Source organism: Ursus maritimus, unplaced genomic scaffold (genome assembly GCF_017311325.1).
Source record: "Ursus maritimus isolate PB19 unplaced genomic scaffold, ASM1731132v1 scaffold_11, whole genome shotgun sequence".
NCBI lineage: Eukaryota > Metazoa > Chordata > Mammalia > Carnivora > Ursidae > Ursus > Ursus maritimus.
Genome location: NW_024423453.1, coordinates 29,817,816 through 29,841,017, shown reverse-complemented (window position 1 = coordinate 29,841,017; position 23,202 = coordinate 29,817,816). Strand labels below are relative to the sequence as shown.

The window sequence follows — 23,202 nt, the reverse complement described above, 5'->3', positions numbered from 1 at the left end:
AAACAATATCCTTCATGAGCATAGATAAAAAACATTCTTGATAAAATACTGGCATTTAAACCCAGTAACATATAAAAGGGATCATATGTCCCAAATGGGGTTTATCCCAGCAAGGCAGGTTTAATCAATCAATGTAATTCATCACATTAACAAAATAAAAAGGAAAAATGTAATCATATCAGTAACTACAGAAAACCCATTTCCCAAAATTCAACACCTATTATACAAATTCCCTAAAGTAGTAATTAAGGGCAGTCGGGTTCTTCAACCTGGTAGGTGCATCCGTGAAAAACCCACAGCCCACACATCATCCTTAAAGGTGAAAAAGGGAATATTTTCCTTTTAAGGTTGATAGTAAAGCGGAGATGTCTGCTCTAACCACTTCTTTTCAACGTTGCAGTGGCACCATTGCTGCAGGGCAAGAAAAATAAGATGCATGGATTGGAAAAGAAGTTAAACTGTCTTTATTTCTATATGATATAATCGTGTATATAGAAATTCCTAAGAAATCTACACAGCTGTTAGAAGTAATAAATTTAGGGGCGCTTGGGTGGCTTGGTCGTTAAGCGTCTGCCTTTGGCTCAGGGCGTGATCCTGGTGTTCTGGGATCGGGCCCCACCTCGGGCCCCACGTCAGGCTCCTCCGCTGGGAGCCTGCTCATTCCTCTCCCACTCCCCTGCTTGTGTTCCCTCTCTCGCTGGCTGTCTCTCTCTCTGTCAAATAAATAAATAAAACCTTTAAAAAAAAAGAAGTAATAAATTTAGAACAGGTGAATATATAAAAATCAATTGTGTTCATATATCTTAGCAAAATACAACTGGAAAATGAAATTTAAGAAGCAGTACTGTTTAGCAGCATCGAAATGACACAGGGATATGTTTAATGAAGTAAATAAAAGATCCGTATGCAGACAACCCCAGCATATTGTTGAGAGAAATTAAAGACCTGAATAAATGAAGAGTTATATCATGTTTATGGATTGAAAGACTTACGTTAAAACAAAGTCGGAGGGCTTATCCACCTGATTTAAAGACTTACCATGAAGTTCCAGTAATTGAGACAGTGTGGCTTGGTATGCCAACAGACATGTCGATCAGTGGAACATAATATAGATCCACATAATGGTTGTAATGTAATTTGGTGGAGAAAGGATAGTCTTTTAAACAAATAATGGTGGAACTACTGGATATCCATATGCAAACAAATGAACTCAAGCCCTTCTCACATCATACACAATAACTCAAAATTGATCATAGAATTAAATGTTTAAACTATAAAAACTTGTGGAAGAAAACACAGGAGAAAATTCTTTCAATCTTGAATTAGGCAGTGGTTTCTTAGCTTGAACACAAAACCATGAACAAAGCTTTAAAAGAAAAAATGAATTTCATTTGAATTAAAAACTTCTTTAAAAAAATTCTGTTAAAGGGCACCTGAGTGGCTCAGTCAGCTAAGCGTCTGCCTTCAGCTCAGGTCATGATCCCAGAGTTCTGGGCTCAGAGTTCTGGGCTCAGCCCTGCATTAGGCTCCTCTGCTGCTCCCTCTGCTCAGGCTCTCTCTCTCTCTCAAATAAATAAAAATAATCTTTACAAAAAATTGAAAATTCCATTAAGAAAATGAAAAGGTGAAGCAAAGACTGGAAAAAATATTTACAACATATATACTGACAAAGGATTTATATTCAGAATATATAAAATAATAAGTTGGAGGGGCGCCTGGGTGGCTCAGTCCTTTAAGTGTCTGCCTTTGGCTCGGGTCATGATCCTGGGGTCCTGGAATGGAGCCTCAATGGGGAAGCTGCTCTCTCTGACCCTCCCCCTACCCCCTCTCGTGCTCTCTCTCCTCTCACTCATTCTGTCTCAAATAAATAAATAAAATCTTTAAAAAAATAAGTTGGAGATAATCCATTAAAATGGGAAAAAGATTTGAATGGATAATAATATGAATGGCCAATAAGTGCATATAAAAATACCCAGTATTATTCACTATCAGGGAAAAATAAAACCACAGGGAAATACTACTACATACTTACACAAAATGGCAAAAATAATAGGTATACCATGTGTTAGAGGGATGCCTGGGTGGCTCAGTCGGTTAAGCATCTGCGTTTGGCTAAGGTCATGATCCCTGGGTCCTGGATGGAGTCCCGTATCTGGCTCCTTGCTCAGCTGGTAGCCTGATTCTCCCTCTCCCTCTGCTTCTCCCCCAGCTTGTGCGTGCTCTCTCTCTCCCTCTTTAAATCAATATATCAATAATAAATAAAATCTTAAAAAAAATAACAGGGTTACCATGTATTGAAAAGAATGTAGAGCACTGGGACTCTCATACATTTATAGTGGAAATATAAAATAATTTGACAGTTCTTTTAAAATGAAGTGCACAGTTACTGTATGATCCGGCAAATTGACTCATTGGTGATATGGAATGCAATAGAACAGAAGGGAGGGGAAGATCAGGGACATTAATAGGAGCATTACAACCCTGTTGATGATAATTTGTTACAACAGCTCCAAAAATTAATATACCACCTTTACAGCCTTATTTCCTGCATTACTTTTCATAGTTCTTCGATTACTTGCTTTGCCTCTAATTCCCAAATGTGAAAACTTCCATGACTTTTGTTCGTGTTCATGAGCCTACAATTGCCTTCCACATCTATCAAAATCCTTTTCAGCCATTTGGGACCCTGTTCTAGGAAGTCTTCTATAATCCCCCAGTCTGAATCAATTCAACACCTAACGTGTGGGTTGAAGGTTATACTTCAAAGAGTGTTAAAAACCATTGTTTTGTGTGTTCAATTTTCCTTTTAGACAAATGGGGAGTCATGAAAGCTTTTTGTACAAAGCAGTAATACAGACAATTCTGGTTGTAATGTGAAAAGATGCCCTCCAAAGTTGAGGGCAAATAGTGGGTTTGAATACTATTAGCTATCACTAATTGAGTATTTATTCTGAACACTGTGCTAAGCATATGTACTTTGTGGATATTTAATTTTCAAGGGACTTTGAGAGATATGAATATTGTAACTTTTTTGTTTTAATATGAAGACACAGGTTTAGAGAAGAACACAGGAAGGGAGAACAGGGAAAGATGTTGATAATTTGTTCCATTTAAACATATTAGGCTTAGAGTATTAGCTGATGATTCTTTTAGTGATGTTAAGTTGGTAGTTTAAAATTTGGTTCTGGAGTCCAGGAGATGAGTCAGAGAAGAAGACAAATCATCAGTATAGAGGTGCTATTTTAAAATAAACCCTAAGAATGGGTGGCCTTCCTGGGAAGGTAGAATAGAGTAAAAAGGAAACGCGGAGGACAGAACCTGAGTTAATTGGTTATTTTTCAGTCACTGTTGGAAGATGGAAGGAGAATCAGAGGAGATGCTTAAAAGTAGAGTGGTAGAAAGAGAACAAAAAAGATGAAAGAAGTAGTTTTTTTAAATGAGGTAAGAGTGTATAAGTGTCTTAAGAGTCTGCAGAAAGGGAAAGGAGGATGAAAACTGGAATAGAATTTAGTCCTTATTGACATTTAAGAGAATGGTTTCAGTGAGGTGGTGGAATGCAGATTACAAGGTATGGGTAGATAACTAGCCAAAGAGTTAGACTATCTTTTGAGAGTGTATACAGGTATAAGAAGCAAAGATCTGGAGTTCAGTTAAAAGAAAGAAGAGTTGAATTTTTTTAATAAAGATTTTTTTCTTCTTTATAGTTAATGAGAAGGAACCATTGAAATATTAAAACCCAACTGACATATACGAGAGAGAAGAGTGGGTCTAGAATCCTAATTGGTGGGGAAGAGAGTATAGATGGGGGAATTGATATCATACAGAATTCTAGACTCAAGTATTGCATAGTTTAGACAATTTGATTTATTTCCTACCGGTAGGGTGGAGCTGGAGAGTTCACAATATAAAATAATTTCATGTTAATATTATTGTTAATAATACTATTAGATTTCAGAGGAATGAAGAAGTTATAAATCCCTCGGATTATATGTAAATAAGATGTTTACTGCTTATGTCAATACTAGCTGAAATGCCACTTACGTTTTTGCATTCTGAGTTTTTGCTGAGTGGAGATCTCCTCAGTTCTTACCTACCCCATGCTTCTCATTAACAGTTATTATAGCTAGGTGATGCTGCCTGTATGTTGTGGTTATAAAGCTGAGCAAGAAGCAGGAGGTTCAACTCTTACTATATCCAATTTGTGGGAAAGGATTTTTTTTATTTATTTTATTTCTTATTTTTTATTTTTTTAAAAGATTTTATTTATTTATTTGACAGAGACAGAGACAGCCAGCAAGAGAGGGAACACAAGCAAGGGGAGTGGGAGAGGAAGAAGCAGGCTCATAGCGGAGGAGCCTGATGTGGGGCTCGATCCCATAATGCCGGGATCATGCCCTGAGCCGAAGGCAGACACTTAACTGCTGTGCCACCCAGGCGCCCCAGGATTTTTTTAAAAAAAGATTTGTTTATTATTTGATAGAGAGTATGCTTGAGCAGGGGATGGGGCAGGGGGAACAGGAGAGGGAGAGGGGAAGCCGACTCCCTCCTGAACTCAGACCGTGAATTGGGGCTTGATCCCAAGACCCTAAGATCATGACCTGAGCTGAAACCAAGAGCCGGTCGCTCAACTGACTGAGCCACCCAGGCGCCCCAGGATTTTTTTTTAATGTTAAAATTTTTTTGCCTTATCCAGAGTAGGAAATTCAATGTTAATATTCAGCATGTGCTTGCTTATTATTTTTTTTAAAGATTTTATTTATTTATTTGACAGAGAGAGACAGCCAGTGAGAGAGGGAACACAAGCAGGGGGAGTGGGAGAGGAAGAAGCAGGCTCCCAGCAGAGCAGGGAGCCCGATGCGGGGCTCAATCCCAGGACCCTGGGATCACATCCTGGGCCGAAGGCAGACGCTTAACGACTGAGCCACCCAGGCGCCCCTGTGCTTGCTTATTTTTAATTTATTGTAACTTTGTTTTTAATTTATTTAAATTTTTTTGTGAAATGTTTGATACAAAATGCAGAGTGTATAAAATATATATGTTTTAGTTTTAAGAATAACAAAAAGAATAAATATTACCTGTCAATCAGGTCAAAAAACAGAAATTAGTAGTATTTTAGAATATTAAGTGCGCCCCTTTCTTAATATCCCCAGAGGTGCCATTATCCTGACTTAACGTGGTAATATTCCTTTACTTTTCTTTATAGCTTTATTGTCTTTGGATATATTCCTAAACAACATGTTGTTTACTTCGAAAAAATGAATAATGGCCCAAGCTAACTGAGTTAGGAAACGATAGCATTACCACAGTTAGAGTAAAGCTTCCAGGAAAAGGAAAACTAGTCCGGCATCTGGTTTGCTGAGTTTCAAGAGGTTTTACTCAGGAAATTGGGCAGGAATGTCATGAGCTAGTTCTTGGAAACATAGGGTCATCTTGGTCAAGTGTCAGGCAGTGGTATGACCTGGTGTGGCAGGTTTGTTCAGCAGGTATGTATATATATAGTCATGGGGAAAGAATGCTATTCTGCTTTTGTTTGTTTGTTTCTAAGCTCTTTGTGGCCTTCTTCTAACACTTGAGAGTAGATCAGAGCAGAACACATCTAGGAGGTGAAATGAGTGTTCTTAGCTGATCTAGGTAGCAATGCAAGGTAGAGTGAAGAGATACATCAAAGCAAGCCAAATATGAATAAAAACTGGAAATAGGCTTAGCTGGACACTCTCTTAGGAACAATGCTGGTGGTTATCTTAGTGATGACCGTTTATCATCCTGTCTCAGGAATCATGTTCCTACAATCCAGACTGGTTGCCCTATAAATGGAATGCATAGCTGGCATGCTGGAATCTCTCTTCACTATCCTCCTCAAGATTACTATTGTCTGTCCCATTTTGAATCTCCCATATTCTCTATCTTAAGTTGTGGTCTTTATTAAAATTTTACTTTTGATGAAATACACTCTCCACTCGCTTCTTGAGGAAGTATGTATGGAAGGTAAATGTTTTGAGATCTTTCATATTTGAGAAAATACCTAATTTTCATAAGGTGATTTGACTGGCTGAAGAATTCTAGGTTAGTTATGATGTTCCTTTCTAATTTGAAGAAATGGTTTCACTGCCATTTTCCTTCTAATATGAGTGTTGAGAAGACTGAAGTCTGAGTCCATATTCTTTGTATGTGACCTGTATTTTCTCTCTAGAAACTTACAGAATCTTCCTTTTTGTCTCCACTGTTGTGATATTTCACAGTGGTGTAGCCTCAGTGTAGGTCTCCCTTAATTTTTTATATTAAATATCTGGTAGTTCCTTTCAAATGGGCAGCTTGTATCTGTCAGCTCATGAAATTTTCTAGAACTCTTTCATTTCTTTCCAGCCTTTTTTTTTTTCTCCTCTATTTTCTTCTTCTGGAACTCTGTTATTCAGACATTGGACCTCCTGGACTGGTCCTCTAATACCATTCTCTTTTCTCTCCTGTTTTTCAAAAGTTCATCTTGTTTCGGTGGTTTCTGGAAGACTGCCTCAATTTCATCTTCCAAGCCCCTGTCTTTTTTATTTCAGCTGTCGTGTTTTTAATTTCTAAGAACTCTTTCTTTTTAAATGTCTTTATTAAATTGTATTCCATTTTCATTTTATGGGTATAATATCTTATCTCTATGAGGAATATGCCCTATATGTGTGTGGGTGTGTGTATGTACATGTATATATTCTGTGGTAGAGGCTTTTCCTTAGATGACTGGTAATACTTGGCTGTCTGCTCATCACTAAGAGTGGAGGACTAAAAAGCTGATTGAAAACTCTATTTTTGGTGCAGTACTGATACTAACAAATGTGCCTAATATACTTCAAAGATGCTTTTGTTTTTCCATCACCAGAAAGTTAATTCTCCAGTCTTCTGCTGAGATGAGGGCCAGTTGCCTTAGCATCATGGAGGAGGGAATGGGTCTAGGAATCAAAGGCTTTTCAAACAGCTTTAATGGAATCTTCCTGTTTGAACCCCTCCTCCTTCTCTACCACCTGCTACTCCATTTCCAGGAGTAGTGGGTATTGCTTTCTGTGGGTTCTCCAGTGTAAAGTGTGGTGTTTCTCAGCTTCTTTTTGCTGCCAGGCTGTGATTTGGCTTTCCTGGGTCTGCTAAACCATTTCATAACACTTAAACATCCACTTTCAATCTTCCAAGATTCTGTTGCTCTTATCTCTTCTCCTTTGTTGCTCTTATCTCTTCTTCTTATAGGTTTGTGTTCAAAAGTCTTCTACTTTGCTTTTGTGGGTTTTATGAGACAGTGTTCAAAAGTCTTTTACTTTGTTTTTGTGGGTTTCATGAGACAGTGCAATTACATGCATGTTTTTAACTTGTCATCTTAATCCTAAAACCCTGCTTATTTAAAATGTTTAATCTGTGTCTTACCTCCTGAGACTTGAAAAGATTATTAAAGTTCCCTTTTCATCTCGTTTTGGTTTTTACATTCATAATTATAATGCATGAAACTCATTGTGTAGCCCCCTTGAGACTATGTGAACTCAAGTATTTATAAGTAAATCCAGAATTTGTGAATAAAAAGGTTGATTGTTTTCTAAATTTGCTCTTGTAGGAAAGTGAAAAGGTTTCTGAATACCCAGCAGTGATTGTGGAGCCAGTTCCCAGTGCCAGATTAGAGCAGGGCTACGCAGCCCAAGTTCTCGTTTATGATGATGAGACTTACATGATGCAAGATGTGGCAGAAGAACAAGAAGTTGAGACCGAGAATGTGGAAACAGGTAGACCTCTCATAAAATGTTCATTATTTACAACTTCTTATTTTATAAGTGTCAGTATTACTGTTGCGAAATGAGTGCTATACCAAAGAACCTCTTTTTTCTTGGAAACCAGTTAAACATCTCTTATTTAAGGGAGTTTATATAAAGTTCTACATTACAGTTCGTTGAAGTATAGCAGGTCTCATATCATGGACCCTAAGGACAAGATTACAGGCCCATAATAATAAAATTATCATTTTTTTTCTGAGAGTGTGAATATTGACTATTTATAGAAGTCCATAGGCTAGTATATGAGGGTAACTTTTTAATTCAAAAATAGATACAGTGTTCTCCTTCTATGACAGATTAAGAGTTTCTTTGAATCAGTATTGGTGGAGCAGTGGGATTCCTTTTCTCTTCAGTCAGAAGCATCTTTGTAGCAGTCTGTTAGAGTCTTCTTCCCTTTTTGTCTTCTGAGAAATTTTGGTATTTCAGTCTGTCTGTGGTGAGATAATTATATGTTTAATTGGAGATTAATATATGTAATTCTTGGAAACCTTTTCATTTTTGCCACTGACCATAAAGAAAATAGAGTATTTTACCAGAAAGGTTGTAGTGACTATTTTGTAATAATAAACATTAAAATTTATCTTTAGCTCTTACTGGAGAAAAAGAATCCTTATACTTGGCAGACAATTCTAATAAACACTCTTAAGTATTTATGTATGTATGTATGTATGTATGTATGTATGGCACTTGAACATGGCGCTTGAACTCACGACCATGAGATCAAGACCTGAGATGAGATCAATAGTTGGACACTTAACCGACTGAGCCACCCAGGTGCCCCATCACTCTTATGTATTTAGATAAGTTTCTATAAATGTAGCAAAGTCCCATGATTAAAAATGTCGAATATTTGATGTTTTTCTGCTTGTTGAAGCCCAGTAGCACTCCCTCAGACTACTAGCTTCTTCTAGCTTACCGCTGTTCTTCCTCCAGTTTTATTTTTATTTTTTTCCTCCAGTTTTTTTTTTTTAATTTTATTTATTTATTTGACAGAGAGAGACAGCGAGAGAGGGAACACAGGCAAGGGGAGTGTGACAGGGAGAAGCAGGCTTCCCACTGAGCAGGGAGCCGGATGCAGGGCTCGATCCCAGGACCCTGGGATCATGACCTGAGCCGAAGGCAGACACTTAATGGCTGAGCCACGTAGGCACCCCCCCAGTTTTATTTTTTATTGAGCTGAGGGATTAAAATTACCTTGCTCTGCAGAGCAATGATGACAACAGTGCCAGCAAACCCCATGTGAAGTGATAATTCATTTTCTCAAAATAGGCAGCTAAACACTTTATATAGGCTTCATGACTGGACTGGAGTGGTACTTGATTTACAGTAGGTAATGCAAGTGGCAGGAAGATACATGTGTGTTTTTTTGAGGGTTTTGGAGAGTTTTCCAGTCTGAAGCTAGAAGCGTCATGGCAGACATGAATTTTCTTCTTGAGGAAAAGATTAGAAAGAACAGTTAAAAGTATTATGCAGGATGATATTGTAACTGATTTTATTATAGGAGTGTAACTAGGGTGTAACGAAACAGAAAACTAATAGCACATGAAAAAAGGTATGATAGCTTAAGTTGAATGAAAAAAAGAACGTGTTTGAAATTTCTGGAAAATGTTTTGGTCAAAAAAAAATAAGGAAGACTATGATTTTGGTAGCAAATGGGAAACTTTGTAAAGTATGAAAACTACAGTACCAAATACCCATTAGTAGAAAATGGTGCGTACTTACAACATTAAAATACCAGAGCAGATCAGCCAATAGGTTGTATAATTGGTGATCAGTGCTTCATTAATTTAAGTTACTCAGGTAATAATTCCAAATAGGAAGCAAATATAATCTGTTCAAGGGATTTTATTTATTTTCCTAGTTACCTTGAATTCTGAGGCTGATGATAATCATTTGCAGGGCAGAGATAGGAATGATTGTAGTATTGAAAAAGAGGATATACAGAGTCTGGCTAAAAGAACAGTTACTTTTGTGATATTTTGAAAATGGTTTTTGAGTAGTTAATATTTTTTAGATTGGTTTTTCTTTACCACTAAAAGGAAATGTTAGTAAATAAAACTTACATTATTCTAAAATAGTCTAAAATACCTGAGAAGTTCATCTCAAACATTTTTAATTCCATTCTGCTTTATTACTTTTAAAAATAAAGAATAACACTGTAAAACTTAGAATTCATTTATAACTCTTTTAAAGGCAATGCCAAATTCAGACAGAAATCTGCTGGGTCATACATCTCACACATCTATAATCAGAACAGTTTAAAACACTCCCATTTATTCATCGTAAGGCATGTGGAAATTGAAACTACAATATACTGAGTTATTTGAAAATACTATGGCTCATGGGTTTTTAATGTAACTTTATAAGGATTGTTAATATATATATAGACTAGTTTAGAATCAGTTAATCTGAACTTAATTTTATGACCCCAAGATCAAGAGTCCCGTGCTCTACCAATTGAGCCAGCCAGGCACCCCATAAAGAATAAAATGCATCTAGAACATATACAGATGGATGACTGTTGTTATGACTTATCTTGATGTATGTTTCTTTCTAGGTAGCGGATTAGGATCAGGTTCCTTTCTTGTGGTGCTATACATTTTTAACTTAAATTCCAGATACATATAGGCTTTGGAGAAGAAGCTGACTGGAAAAAAAAGGAAAGGAACATGTATAAGATGTCCACAACGGTTTTTATTTGGTGAATTGGTGGAAAATGAGATCTATATAGAACAAGATTTCCTTTTGTATACCTAGGAAATGCTTCCTGGAATGCCTCCTACATTATATCTTAGATTATATTAGTCTAAAAAATGTTCATAATTATATTTATTGACCTGTCATATCAATTCTCTGCATGTTTACATTGAAGTTTTTCTTTTTTTATTCCTATAAACCCATATGTATATGTCTATACCAGAAACAATGTTCATGATAAAATCCAGGCAGGAGTATTAAAATTATATAGTGATGTATATTTAGCCATCTTACTTATTTTATGTATAAAATGATTTCTCATTTTGTTAGTAGTAAACGTAGGATTTTGCTTCACCTTTTTATAGACAAAGAAAATCTACATTTTCCTCACAGAGCTTATGAGTAATAGTAATCCTCTCAAATTTTATAGGAAAAACCAAATAGGTTTGAGACTTTAAGTATATTCATCTAAACCTATAAATTGCTTTAAAAAAATAAATTGCTTTTTGATGATAACTGGAGATCAGTAATTGTAAAGAGTCTCTGAGGAATAGTAATGAAGTATGAATGAAGGGTGTTCTTGACTGACAGGCTGGAAATAGCTTTGCCAGTGGCTGCAGACCCCACCAGCTCCGAAGGCCTGCTAGATAGACTGAGGTGGTGAGTTGGGGATGGAAAGGAGTCTCTGGGATTCCCTACTTAGATTTGAAAATGCAGTTTTTATGTTCCCTCTTAAAAAATTATATACATACATATGTATAAAGTACATACTAATTTTAAAAGGTTATTAGAGATTACCATTTAAAAAGTAGTAAGTTTCTACCAATGCAATCAGTAATAGATAAGTTCTGATAGGAATCTTTTAAGGCTTAGCTGAGAAGATTGAGCTGCTTAGGATCTGCTTCTTCATCTTGCACCTTACTATATTTATACTCTCAAACTTCCACTTTAATTTATGATAATATGTCAGTAAATAGTTTGCATTTCTCTTTCCCTAAAGGGGTTAATAATTTACTTTTATATACTATATATTATATTGAAAATACGAAGCAGTATAGAATCAGTTGGGTGCTACTTACAAATTCAAAGAAATTTTCAGAAGAAAGTTCAATTTACAGAATTAGGGAATGTTTAGAGAAAGTAAGGAAGTAGGACAGATAGTAGGATTTGGATGGGCAGATAGGAGGTAAGTGAAAGGCACTGTAGGCTGAGGGAAATATAATTACTAATGGGTGGAATATGGAAGTTCAAGGCATGTTTAGAATATACTGAGTAAATGGGACCATGACAGGGGGTTCCATTAAGAGTTGTGACTAGATTACGATATGAACCCAAGAGTTAGTGATTAGGCATATAAGAAGCAGAAAGACTTGGAATTTTTGAGTAGAAAGTACTGTGTAAGTAGTATCTCAGGAGATGGCAGATGATGGTAGGGGAAGGGATGAAGCAGGAAGACTAGCTGTGTAGTGTGAGTTAAGAGATAACTTGAGCAAAACAAAGTAGAAGCGATAGGAACAGAAGGGGCTTGTATAAGCAAAACTACTCCATATGCGCTAACAATACTTGACATGACAAATTAGGGGGAGAGGCATAGTTAGGGTAAGATACTACTCAGTTTTTTGACCTTTAGTGATGGCCATAGTATCATATAGGGATTTGAGGAAGACAAGACTATTTTGGGAAGCAGGTAAGTTTGGTAGTAGGTGTGTTGATTTTGAGTTGAAGGAGAGCATCTGAGGAGAGAAATATTTAGGTATTTAAAGATGAACAAATATATAGCCAGGGTCCCATCACAAAGGTGATGTCATACTCAAATCAGGATCATTTAAAAATGTTTTACAAAATGACTAGTTATAAATATATGGGCAAGTGTAGGGTGACCATAAGAAATAGAGCAGTAGTGCTGAGGTGGCAGTAGCAGAGCTGTCTGTCCTTCGTCCGGAGGCCCAAAGGGATGGAATGGTTGCTGGAACCCAGAAGAGAGCACTGGAGAGAGGGTCACCTTGGGAGAATCTGGGACCTTTGATCAAAGGATGCAGCTGGCTTGAGGGTAATGCCACAGAAAGGGAGCCTGGGAATGACTCTGATTTTCTTCTCCTTTTCCCCTCTAATCCCCTGCCTAGGCTCTCCATTGACCCCATGCAATTTAAAGCAATAGGAGTCCTGTTGAAGGTAGCCTTCTGGGACAGAGAGCAGCATTAAGAAAGGTGGGGAATAGATCTGGAGAGGCAAATGGAAGCTATCTAGTACAACTGAAGCTTAGTAAAGAAAGGTCAAGGAGAAACTGTTTTGGAAATCATAGTCATTGATGCCATGGTAATAAATGGACTCTGCAAAAGGAAAGGTATTTGAGAGATTTCTCTAAGGGAGAAGATATATAAATTCTGTGTTTGACTCTTGATGATTAAGAACAAAAGACATAGAATTAAGGAATTAACCTTAAGGAATGTTTACATTTTGGGGAACATGAAGAAGAGCCAAGAGTGGTCAAATATGATAGAAAATCCTATTCCTGAGGTTAATATTTTTTCTTTTTAAAGCCTTTTAAATACTTTTCTTTAGTAGAAAAGGGAAGAATATTGATGGTTAGTCATGATTTCAGATTCCTACTTTATTACTTTCCTGTCAGTGTTTAACTTTTTGAGAGTCTGTTTCACTGTCATAAACTAGTAATTCAAGGTCGTGAGGACTACATAAAATAAATATGTAAAAGCAAGTGCTTGTGATGCAGTAAGTGCTCCATAAGTATTCCCTTAACTTCATTAGGACCTTTCCTTATGCCTTCAAATATGGAGAAGGTCTTTTATACGTTAAAACAGAATATTTGTTTACTTCTCTGTTGTATTTTTCTCTTTCTTTTCATTTCCATTGGGGAAAAAAACAAATTCTCTATACCTTCAGTCTGTACTTTTTCCTTGTCATTCCTTCCTTAACTTACTGTGCTTTGGCACCTACATTTATCATTCTCCTGAAGCTCTTTGTTTATCAGATGTCAAAAGCCACTCCTCTGCCAAATTCAGTGACTCATGGAATCATCCAGAAGTAGATCCTTCCTAATCTGCCCTTCGTATCTACTGAAACATTGTATTCTAGCTGCTTTCCTTATTGCCCCTTGCTTGGACTGTGCTATTTATGCTTCTGAGCTTTTGCTTAAATACAGTTTTCTGTTAAAACTGTGATTAGGCATTATCCATTTTTTAAAGGCCCTACTACACGAAACTTTCCACAGGGATTATGGCCTACGTTAAACACTCCCTTTCCTGATCCTCTATTAGACCATCTGGACTAAAGCACTTGATCACGTACTTTCTTACACTGTTCTTGTGTGTATATGTACTCCTTTTGTTTTCTAAGTGGATATGTAAGTCTCTCGAAGACAGGGACCATACTTTTTAATTTTGTTGAATATAGTGTATAATATAGTGTTTAACACATAACTGATAGGAAATACAAATTGAAATAAATTGAGTTTTGCCTCAGTGTTGCAGTATAATCAAGAACCATCTATGTAAAATCTTAAATATATTTTCTTTTTTATTAATATGCTAAGCATTGAATACGTTAGGGTTATTTAAAATATAAAAAGGTAGTCATCCAAAAACATAAATATGGCCATCCAAAATATATCATAACCATAATGTTATCATATTAGATTAACTTCATCTTAAAGTCACAGTAGGTCTTAATCATTCGTGCTTAAACCTAAATTAATTTGATTTTTTTTCTTCTAAATCAGCACATGCTCATTGGAGAAATTGGGAAGTATTACAAAGAAAAATTAACAATGACAATCACTCATAATCCCTTACCAGCAAGGGAACAGCAAGTATTGCTTTTTATATTTCTTGCTGGCCTTTTTAAAATATACATTTTAAGCAAAATTAACATTATGTTATGTAATACAAGTAAATTTATTAAGCTTTACTAACAGACATTGGCTGAAAGCAATCTGATAGCTTCCTACTTCTCTCTTCTGATCATTAGGAGCAGGACTTTGTTTTTTAACCGGGTATCAAAACATAAAAATTTGGTGTTAATAGTTAAAGAAATGATCAAGAAAACTTAGCTTCTTTTTGTGATCAACAAAATTGTGTTTAGAGATTAGTTGAAAAGATAGACAAATGATAAGAATTTTTACATAATTCAAGAAAGCACTGCTTTTTTTTTTTTTAAGTAAATGAAAGTTTAGCTTTTTAAAATGCAATTAAAAAAAAAATAAAACCAGATTTCTGTCTTGAAAAATAAGTTCAGGAGCCAAATTTCTTTCTTGAAAAATCTGAAGACTAATTTCTTTCTTGAAAAATCTGAAGACTAAGTTGACTTCATTATGAGCTGTGATAACTTTTGTATTTGTTATACCGTCAGAAATCCTCCCTGTGGCACAAAAGGACTCTTTTAATTAGAAAATATTGTTGCCACAGGGAGGTAGAAGATCGACATGAAAAACTGGGGATCTGAAAAGGAGCCCCTATCCTAGGATTACCTGAAGGTGAAACAGATTGAGCCAGAAGGAAGACAATGCTGGTAGGTTGGTTTTTAATTTACTAAGAATGTTTACAATTTTACGTTTAATTACAATTATTTCAACTACCTATACCATATTTTTTTTAAAGGGTGACGATTCCTCCTTAAGAAGGGAGAAATAATACAGCAGTATCTTTCCTCCTAAATAGTTTGTTATCTCTGCTAACCCTGCCATGTTCCTAATGTTTGTTTCTTTTTATAGATTAAGCTCTAGGGCTATTTCATGCCTCCACTTCCTTGGAAGCTACTACTGACTGAACATCTTCAAGTCTTCCCCCCCCATTTCTGTTATTGCTGCTTCTTAAATCTAGACTTTTTCCTACATTTTTTTTAAAGAAGTGTTTTCTTTTAATTATCTATTTTTTTTAGTTTAGCCCAGTCACTAGTTTTCTAAAAAGGTAAAACGTGAATCTTAAGTTCATTTAGTTTTGATTCTAGAACTGTTTGAATTATAATTGTTCCGTGATTTAGATGAGTTAGAAGGCATTATTAGATAAAAGTTTTTAATATTTTAATAACTATATTTCATTTAGCCTAAGACACCATCTATTGTAAGAAGCATTTTTGTAGACCACTAAAAGTAATAAATGCTGTCAATTATAAATTTTAGGATACCATCAATTGTATAATACATCCTGATTTCAGAGATGTTAAAATGTGAAAAAAAGTACATCTTAGAATTAATGAAATATGGTGTCATGCAATTATGAATCTTCCTGAAATTCCTATTTGCTGGGAATTGGACATTAAAATATCAGGTTTATAAAAAATGGAGGTGAGTTATCGTTGTAGAATTCCATATATATGCTGAGTAAGGTCTCTAAGTTCTTTATAGTCTTTTAGTAGAAGGTATTTAAGTGAAAAATCATTTAACTGTATTGTTTGAAAGTATACAAAATAACTATAAGGTATTAAATTATGAAGAGTATAGAAGATGAAAATGTGTTTTAATATGACACATTACTTCAATCAATAGAGTTTATCATAACTGTTACTTTTCAGTCAGATTTTTGTGTTCCAAAAGAAAATGAAATGAAGCTTCTGCTTTCTAAACTATAATTCTGAAACAGAATCCTTTAAGGAATCTTTAAAATAGCCACTGATTTTTAGTGCACTTGAATATATGTTTTACAGATTGTTATGTGAAGGAAAAAGATAGTGGCCAAAAGTAAAGAACTACCCTGTCAGTTAATACAGCAGAAACGAAAAGGAATGATTTTAAATGGTATTTGTATGCTTTAAGAATCATGTTTTATATATAAGGAAAAATAAGTATATCTAGAGAACAGATCAATAAAGGGTATTTGCTTTTGGAAACTAGTAGCACTCATTCCTTTGCACTCAGATTTCTAATTTTTATTTTTAAAAAGATTTTATTTATTTGAGAGAGAGAGCGAGCTCTCATGCGAGCAGGGGGAGGGGCAGAGGGAGAGGGAGAGAAAAGAGAATCTCAATCTCATGACCCTGAAATCAGGACCTGAGCCGAAATCAAGTGTTGGTTGCTCAACTAACTGAGCCACCCAGGCGCCCCAGACTTTTTAGTTTTTAAAACACTAGTTAACTTTCAATTTCACTATATAACAATGTGTCTAAGTAATACATTTTTATTCGTTTATTTTTTAAAAAGATTTTTATTTACTTATTTGACAGAGAGAGCAGAAGCAGGAGGAGAGGCAGGCAGAGGGAGAAGCAGGCTCTCCGCTGAGCAAGGATCCGGTCGTAGGACTCGATCCCAGCACCCTGGGATCAAGACCTGAGCCAAAGGCAGATATCCAACCTACTGAGCCACCCAGGCCCCCCAAATTTTTAATCATTTAGACAGAGAAGGGGGCTAAATATGAATTATATAGAATTTTAAATGAGCACATAAGGCTATAAGTGTTGCCAAGTAGGGATAGCTGAAGGTTCTTAAATGTAAGAATGCTTAGAACATATGTCTAGGCAAATTATCTATCCATTCATCCTGTACCAGCTCTTACTGAGGGCTGCAGCATGTCAGGCTCCGAGCCCGCTGTCTTGGGGTAAACAAGACCCTGTCTTTGTTTTCACCAGGCTTTCAGCTATGTGAAGAAATGAACAATTAAACACGTTATTATAATCAAATGTGATGAGCATTATGATAGGATTAATGAAAGGTTTAGGGAGTATACAGCTGGGGAATGCCTGGGAGGGCAGAGAAGGCCTCCCTGAGGAAGTAACATTTGAACAGATTTAGAGGGTTTGAAGTAATTAGCCAAGCAGAGTATATCAGGGTTGGAAGTCTGGAGGAAGGAGAACAGGGCCTATTTGAATTGTAGAAGGGACTTCAGTATGGCTAGAATATGGATTATGAAAAGAAAAGGGGATAAAAATGAAGCTAAAGAGGTAAAAAAGTCTTATTGCTGAGGACTTTGTAAGGTTTGTGTCTGTTTATTGGGCCTTATCTAAAGGACGATGGGAAGCCTTTTAAGAGTTTTAAACAAAGTATGTTTCTTTTTTTTTTTTTTTGAAGATTTTATGTATTTATTTGACAGAGATAGAGACAGCCAGTGAGAGAGGGAACACAAGCAGGGGGAGTGGGAGAGGAAGAAGCAGGCTCATAGCGGAGGAGCCTGATGTGGGGCTCGATCCCATAACGCCGGGATCACGCCCTGAGCCGAAGGCAGACGCTTAACCGCTGTGCCACCCAGGCGCCCCTTTAAACAAAGTATGTTTCTTAACAAATTTAGTTGTTTCCCAAATAGTACTGTAAATGAAAAGTAGAACAAGACAAGCAAAGCGTTACCTAAAATAAAGTCTGAACTCCTTAGCTTCTCATTCAGAGCTCCCTAATAGGTAGTTAACTATTTTTATTCACCTTCCACTAAATTGTCTGTCTCAATAGATCTGAGCTATAGGTATGCCCGTTGCCCAAACTAAGCTAAAAATTATAGAGATTAAGGTAGTTGCACGGCTAGCCTTTCTTTTCAGAATTCAAACCTGGTGCCTTGGTACAATTCTGTTTCAGGAGGAGTCATTGTCCCTTATGCATCCTCCATGCCCTTTTGTAAACTGGGAAAGAGGCCTATGAGTTTTCTTAGGTTCATGAAAGGGCATCGTTTAAAGGAGGTCAAGAACATTTTCAACACAGCTGTTAACTTTTGTAGTGCTTTTTCATCTTTTTGTGTCATGGGCCTCTTTGATCATTGGTGAATTCAGCCTATGGGCCCTCTCACAACAATTTTTTAAAATATATGAAATACAATAGGATTACAAAGAACCAAATACATTGAAACATAGCTTTTAGACTATTTTTAATTGTGATGTCTTAATGCATATGCTTCTTTAATAATACATTAAATAATGAGAGCTAGTGGCTAATTTATGCCTATAATTTCAAAGTAGTGATGACCATAAATTATATTTTGTGGTATCTGTAACAACTATAATATGAAAATATTTATGATTTCTATTGGTTATGAAGTCATAGATACTGACAAAACTACTGTGATTTGTGTCTTTATTTAGAATTAATTTCAGTTACAATCTAAAAAACAATTTTTCGAGCTCTCATCCATATATTATTTTAACTGTCATTCACCTATTTCTCATACTTTCCTGCTCTATATTCTGCCCTGCTGCTGTTCTTTTTTTTCCTAATAACTCATAGTAGGGATCTGAAAGCCATTTTCAGTGTTGCTTATTTAATACACTTTTATGATCCCTGCTAAGGAAAAAAAAAAGGCCCTCAACTATGTAGTGGTAATTTTTTATGTCCCTTAATTGATTGACCTAATATAATTTATCCTAAGACACTCTAATATTTGAACATTTATTATATTTCTTTAAAGCCTCATTTAATATTTTATGACCTGTTTGTGTTTTGAGATCCCTCTTTTTCCATGACAAAAATTTCTGTGGTCACTGATTCTCAAACTTGACCATGTATCAGAATCATCTGGAGCACTTGTTAAAATACAGATTGCTAGCCTTACCTCCAGAATTCCTGATCCAGTGGATCTGGGCTGGGACTTGAGAATTCACATCTTTAACAAGTCCCCAGGTGATGCTGATGCTGTTGGCCCATGGATCATACTTTGAGAACCATTACCTAGACTACTGGGAATGATAGCACAGAGCTTCTGCCATCATGAAACCCGGTTAATACAGTAGCTTCTTATAATATTGTGTTATATCCATCATAAAAGATTGTTATTGGGGGTGGAAAGATACTAAAATTCTTTTAGGTTTGTATGAGATGATGTAATGAATTACTGTTAATTAATTCATCAATAAATATTCACTGAGCATCTACTATATGCCAAGCACTATTTTAGGCCTGGGCTAGAGGAGTAGACAAGACAGGCGACATACCTACATTCGTAGTGCTTAGAATCTAGCAGAGAAAGCATATAAATTTGCCAAATTGTAAAATTGCTCTGTCACAGATCAGATCACATAAATTACACCTCCTGAAATTGTTCTTTAGAGTTAATATTTGCAGTTAAGCTAAGACCATTTCTTTTCAAACATTTGAAGCAGCAGATAAATTCTCCCTCTTCTTCCTTCACGTGAGAGGTATTGAGTACAGTTGAGATACTGGTAAACTTAATATTTATCATGTACAAAGTACTTATTATTTACAAACAGCGTCATGGCTCCTAGGGAATAAGTGATTCAAAGTTGAATAAAACATGGGGCCTGGCCTCAAAGAAGCTTACCAAGTAGGTTGAGAAAAACAAGCATTCAAGGAAATAATACTATGTAGTAGGAGGGTTGGGGAAAGGTGAGAAAGGCAAAGAATTGCCAAGTATGGTAGCTAATTTAAAAGTTACAGATTGCATTATTGCCACGTGGTAGGTCATTTTAAATTTCATCATAAGGGTATAGTTGACAGTTACGGTCTCTGGGTTTAAGGGCAGAAGAACAAGTCAAATGGAATTCAGCATTTCTAAATGTCACCGTTTTAATTTTTTTATGTGTGGAAATGGTACCATGAAACTCATGAGTGACTTCTTTTTCCCATTCACAAAAAAATTGGGACAATGCAAGAAACACAACCTGTTTGCAGTGCCTAGTTACAACTTGGGAGTGGGATTAGGAAATGAGATAGGACTACTTGTTATTTTTAAAATTTTTTATGTTTCTATAATTTTTTTTGTTTAGTGTATCAGGGAAGAAAGAATGTCACCCATTTCCTCTCTTTCACTTAGGCATTATTAAGACAGAGTGCCAGTTTTTATAACAGATAACCCATATTCTCCTAGTTAAAGTCAGTGTTTGATCATAATTAGATGTTTGATTTCTTTTCACTTTGTTTTTTAAAGGCTTATTTATTTATTTATTTGAGAGAGAGAGAGAGCTTGCGTGAGTGTGGGGGAGGTAGAGGGGGAGGGAATCTTTCAAGCAGATTCCCTGCTGAGCGAGGCGCCCCATGCGGGGCTTGATCTCACTACCCATGAAATCATGACCTCAGCTGAAACCAAGAGTTGGTTGCCTAACCGACTGAGCCACCCAGGTGTCCCTCTTTTCACTTTGTAAATCAGCCAAGATACTATGCTACTTGAATGAGCAATTTTAAATTATCTGAAAATATTTTTCATATGTTTTATATTAGAGGGTGGTGATAATAGGTAGTTATCCTCCAGGATAACTTATTTATTATTTTAGTATTATTACTTAATTTTTTTTAAAAGATTTTATTTATTTATTCGACAGAGACAGAGACAGCCAGCGAGAGAGGGAACACAAGCAGGGGGAGTGGGAGAGGAAGAAGCAGGCTCATAGCGGAGGAGCCTGATGTGGGGCTCGATCCCATAAGGCCAGGATCACGCCCTGAGACGAAGGCAGACGCTTAACCGCTGTGCCACCCAGGCGCCCCTATTATTACTTAATTTTTAAGAACATATTTGAACAAAATGAATTCTTTGTTAGCCAGAACTTGGGAGACATTTTCTTATTACTAGATGACCTTGCAAAAGATCATTCTAGAAAGTTTTACATCAGGAAAAAAAAAAAGCTATGTCTCTAACTTGGTTAGCAAGAAGGTACTTCTTATTGTGCATGACATTTGACAAGACTTGTAGGAAAATCTGAATCCTTTTTCTTCTTTATCACCTTTTTTCCTGCTACTTAATTCTTAGAAAATAAATATTTAGAATAATAAGTTAGAATGAAAAAATTCTTTTCAAGAGGAAATCAAGGATTTGGTCCAAGAGGAAAAAGAAATCGAAAGGTGCTGATTTCTTTCTGACATTTGCTTTCTTGAACAAACTTGAAAATCCTTTTTTTTTTCTTTCTTTTCTAGAGACATTGTTCTACAGTTAACATCTATTTGGACTTACAACATTAAGTTTTAGCTATTTAGTTTGAAAAAAATGAGGTTGGCAGAATCACATTTGTTTTTAATTTCTTTGCTACCATTATATGCCTATTTAGGAGACACTCAGAAGTGCCAGTTATCTACTTGAGACAAGAAGACACCAATTATTATGTCTGGGTTGTATATATGGGTTATATGTATATGTCTGCAGTCCTATATTCTGGGAGGAGAGGCCTTCACAAAAAAAGAAAGAACGTTTGGGAAACTCATCCTTGGGAGTAAAAGTCAAGGGTAGAAGCCAGTGCGTTCAGCTTGCCATCTCACAAAGGGAGTCAGAAACTATAGATTTGAAACCACAAAGAACATAAAGTCCTACATTAATTTTGTCACCTTCTGTTTTTCAATAGTAATTAATAGCAAGCACTTTAACAGAAAGACTCCCTGTATACTTGTTTTGGGGGGTCCCAAGAAATGGGGAAGTTAATGAGAGATTAGTTTAATTCTGCAACTAGTCTTAGGGGAAACAAAATTCCAAAAGATAGAATGAATAGCTGAAAGGATCAGAAAGCGGGCTGAATTCTTACACTTCTTAAAGGAAGGAAGTAAAAGAGCATGAGGAGTTGCCCTGGCTCTGAGACCATTTGTGGGGTTACCTGAGACTGCCTGTGGTACGCAGAGCATTTGTGTGTGTGTGTGTGGGGGGGCTAGAACAAGAAATTAGATATGACCGTAACTGTAAAGGAGCTTGGTCTTTATTGGGAAAATATGTAAGAAAATGACTTTTTATAACCTAAGGGTCAAAAAAATCAGTGTTGTGAGAATGAGGGGAGGGAGCTGTTAGTTATTTAATGGAAAGTTCATGGTTTAGCTGAGCCTGGGAGAATAAAATTTCATTTGAAAAGTGTTACAGAAAAAAAAAATTCAATGACACTTGTTAAAGCACTGTAAGGAAGACTAAATTCAAGGGAGAGCTATTATGATAGGGATAGAGACCACTGTGATGGGGTTTTGCAGTGAGGGAGAGAGAGTGGGCTCAGCTCTGAATACAGTATAATCAAGTGGGAATTTATAGCCAAGGAGTAGGATGGGGGTCAGTGGATGGAAAACTACTGAGAGGAAATATCAAGAACTGGAGGGTTGGGGGCTTTGGCTAAACAGATTCTTGCTGAAGACAGGCCAGGATGATCACACATCAGCTGGGGGTGGGAGGGGATGAGGAACCTCTCAAATATGGAGAGTGATCAGATACAGAGGATGGGGGATTCTGAACTGACTAGCTAAACTGACTTAGAGTTCTTGCTAAAATGGAATTTTACAAGGAAGTACACAGATGGACCTACGAGAAGGTTCAGGAGCCTAACTAAAGTTTGGTAGACAAAGAATCTTTGTCCAGTAGTGAAGGATTTTCTGGTGGTGAAGTCATCATTTATACCTTCTCCGTTACCTCCTAGTTCAATACCAAATCATGTCAGTTTGCCTCCAAAATATATCTTGAATCTACCAGTTTCTTTCCATCTTCATTGCTAATAGCCTCGACCAATCTGTACTTATTTTTTATTATATGAGTAACTGTCATGGCCATTGGCCTTCTAACTTCTCGTTTTCATTTTTGGCCTTTCTCCCTTTCACTCTAAGCAATCTATGCTTTACATAGTAACCAAAGTGATTTTAAAAAATGTACTTATAAATTTAATCATTATACTCCCTTCCCTAAAACCTTTCAGTGGGTTCTAATTGCACTTAGGATAATATTCAGAATTTTTAACATGGCCTTCAAGACATTGAATAATTTGGCTCCTCTCACTCATCTAGAAACAATAACAATAATAGCAACAAGAACAAAATCCTAACATTTAAAATCTCTTTACTATATTGCCAGGAATAGTTCTTAGGGCTTCACATATTAAT

At 36.2% G+C, this 23,202-nt stretch overlaps 1 protein-coding gene across 9 annotated transcripts in view; it reads left to right on the top strand.

Moving 5' to 3' along the window:
* Positions 1-23,202, top strand: part of ELF2 (E74 like ETS transcription factor 2) — a 120,583-nt gene that overhangs the window by 42,192 nt on the left and 55,189 nt on the right. For 8 of the 9 annotated variants that reach the window (XR_005833886.1, XM_040626310.1, XM_040626311.1 and 5 more), the window contains one exon: positions 7,580-7,745. Coding sequence is in view for 7 of the 9 variants with exons in the window: in XM_040626310.1 (XP_040482244.1) it covers positions 7,580-7,745 (166 nt within the window). In the remaining 2 variants the exon portion in view is untranslated. Of the gene's footprint in view, positions 1-7,579; positions 7,746-14,911; positions 15,015-23,202 lie in introns of those variants that run through there. The other variant, XM_040626319.1, reaches the window with a different exon arrangement.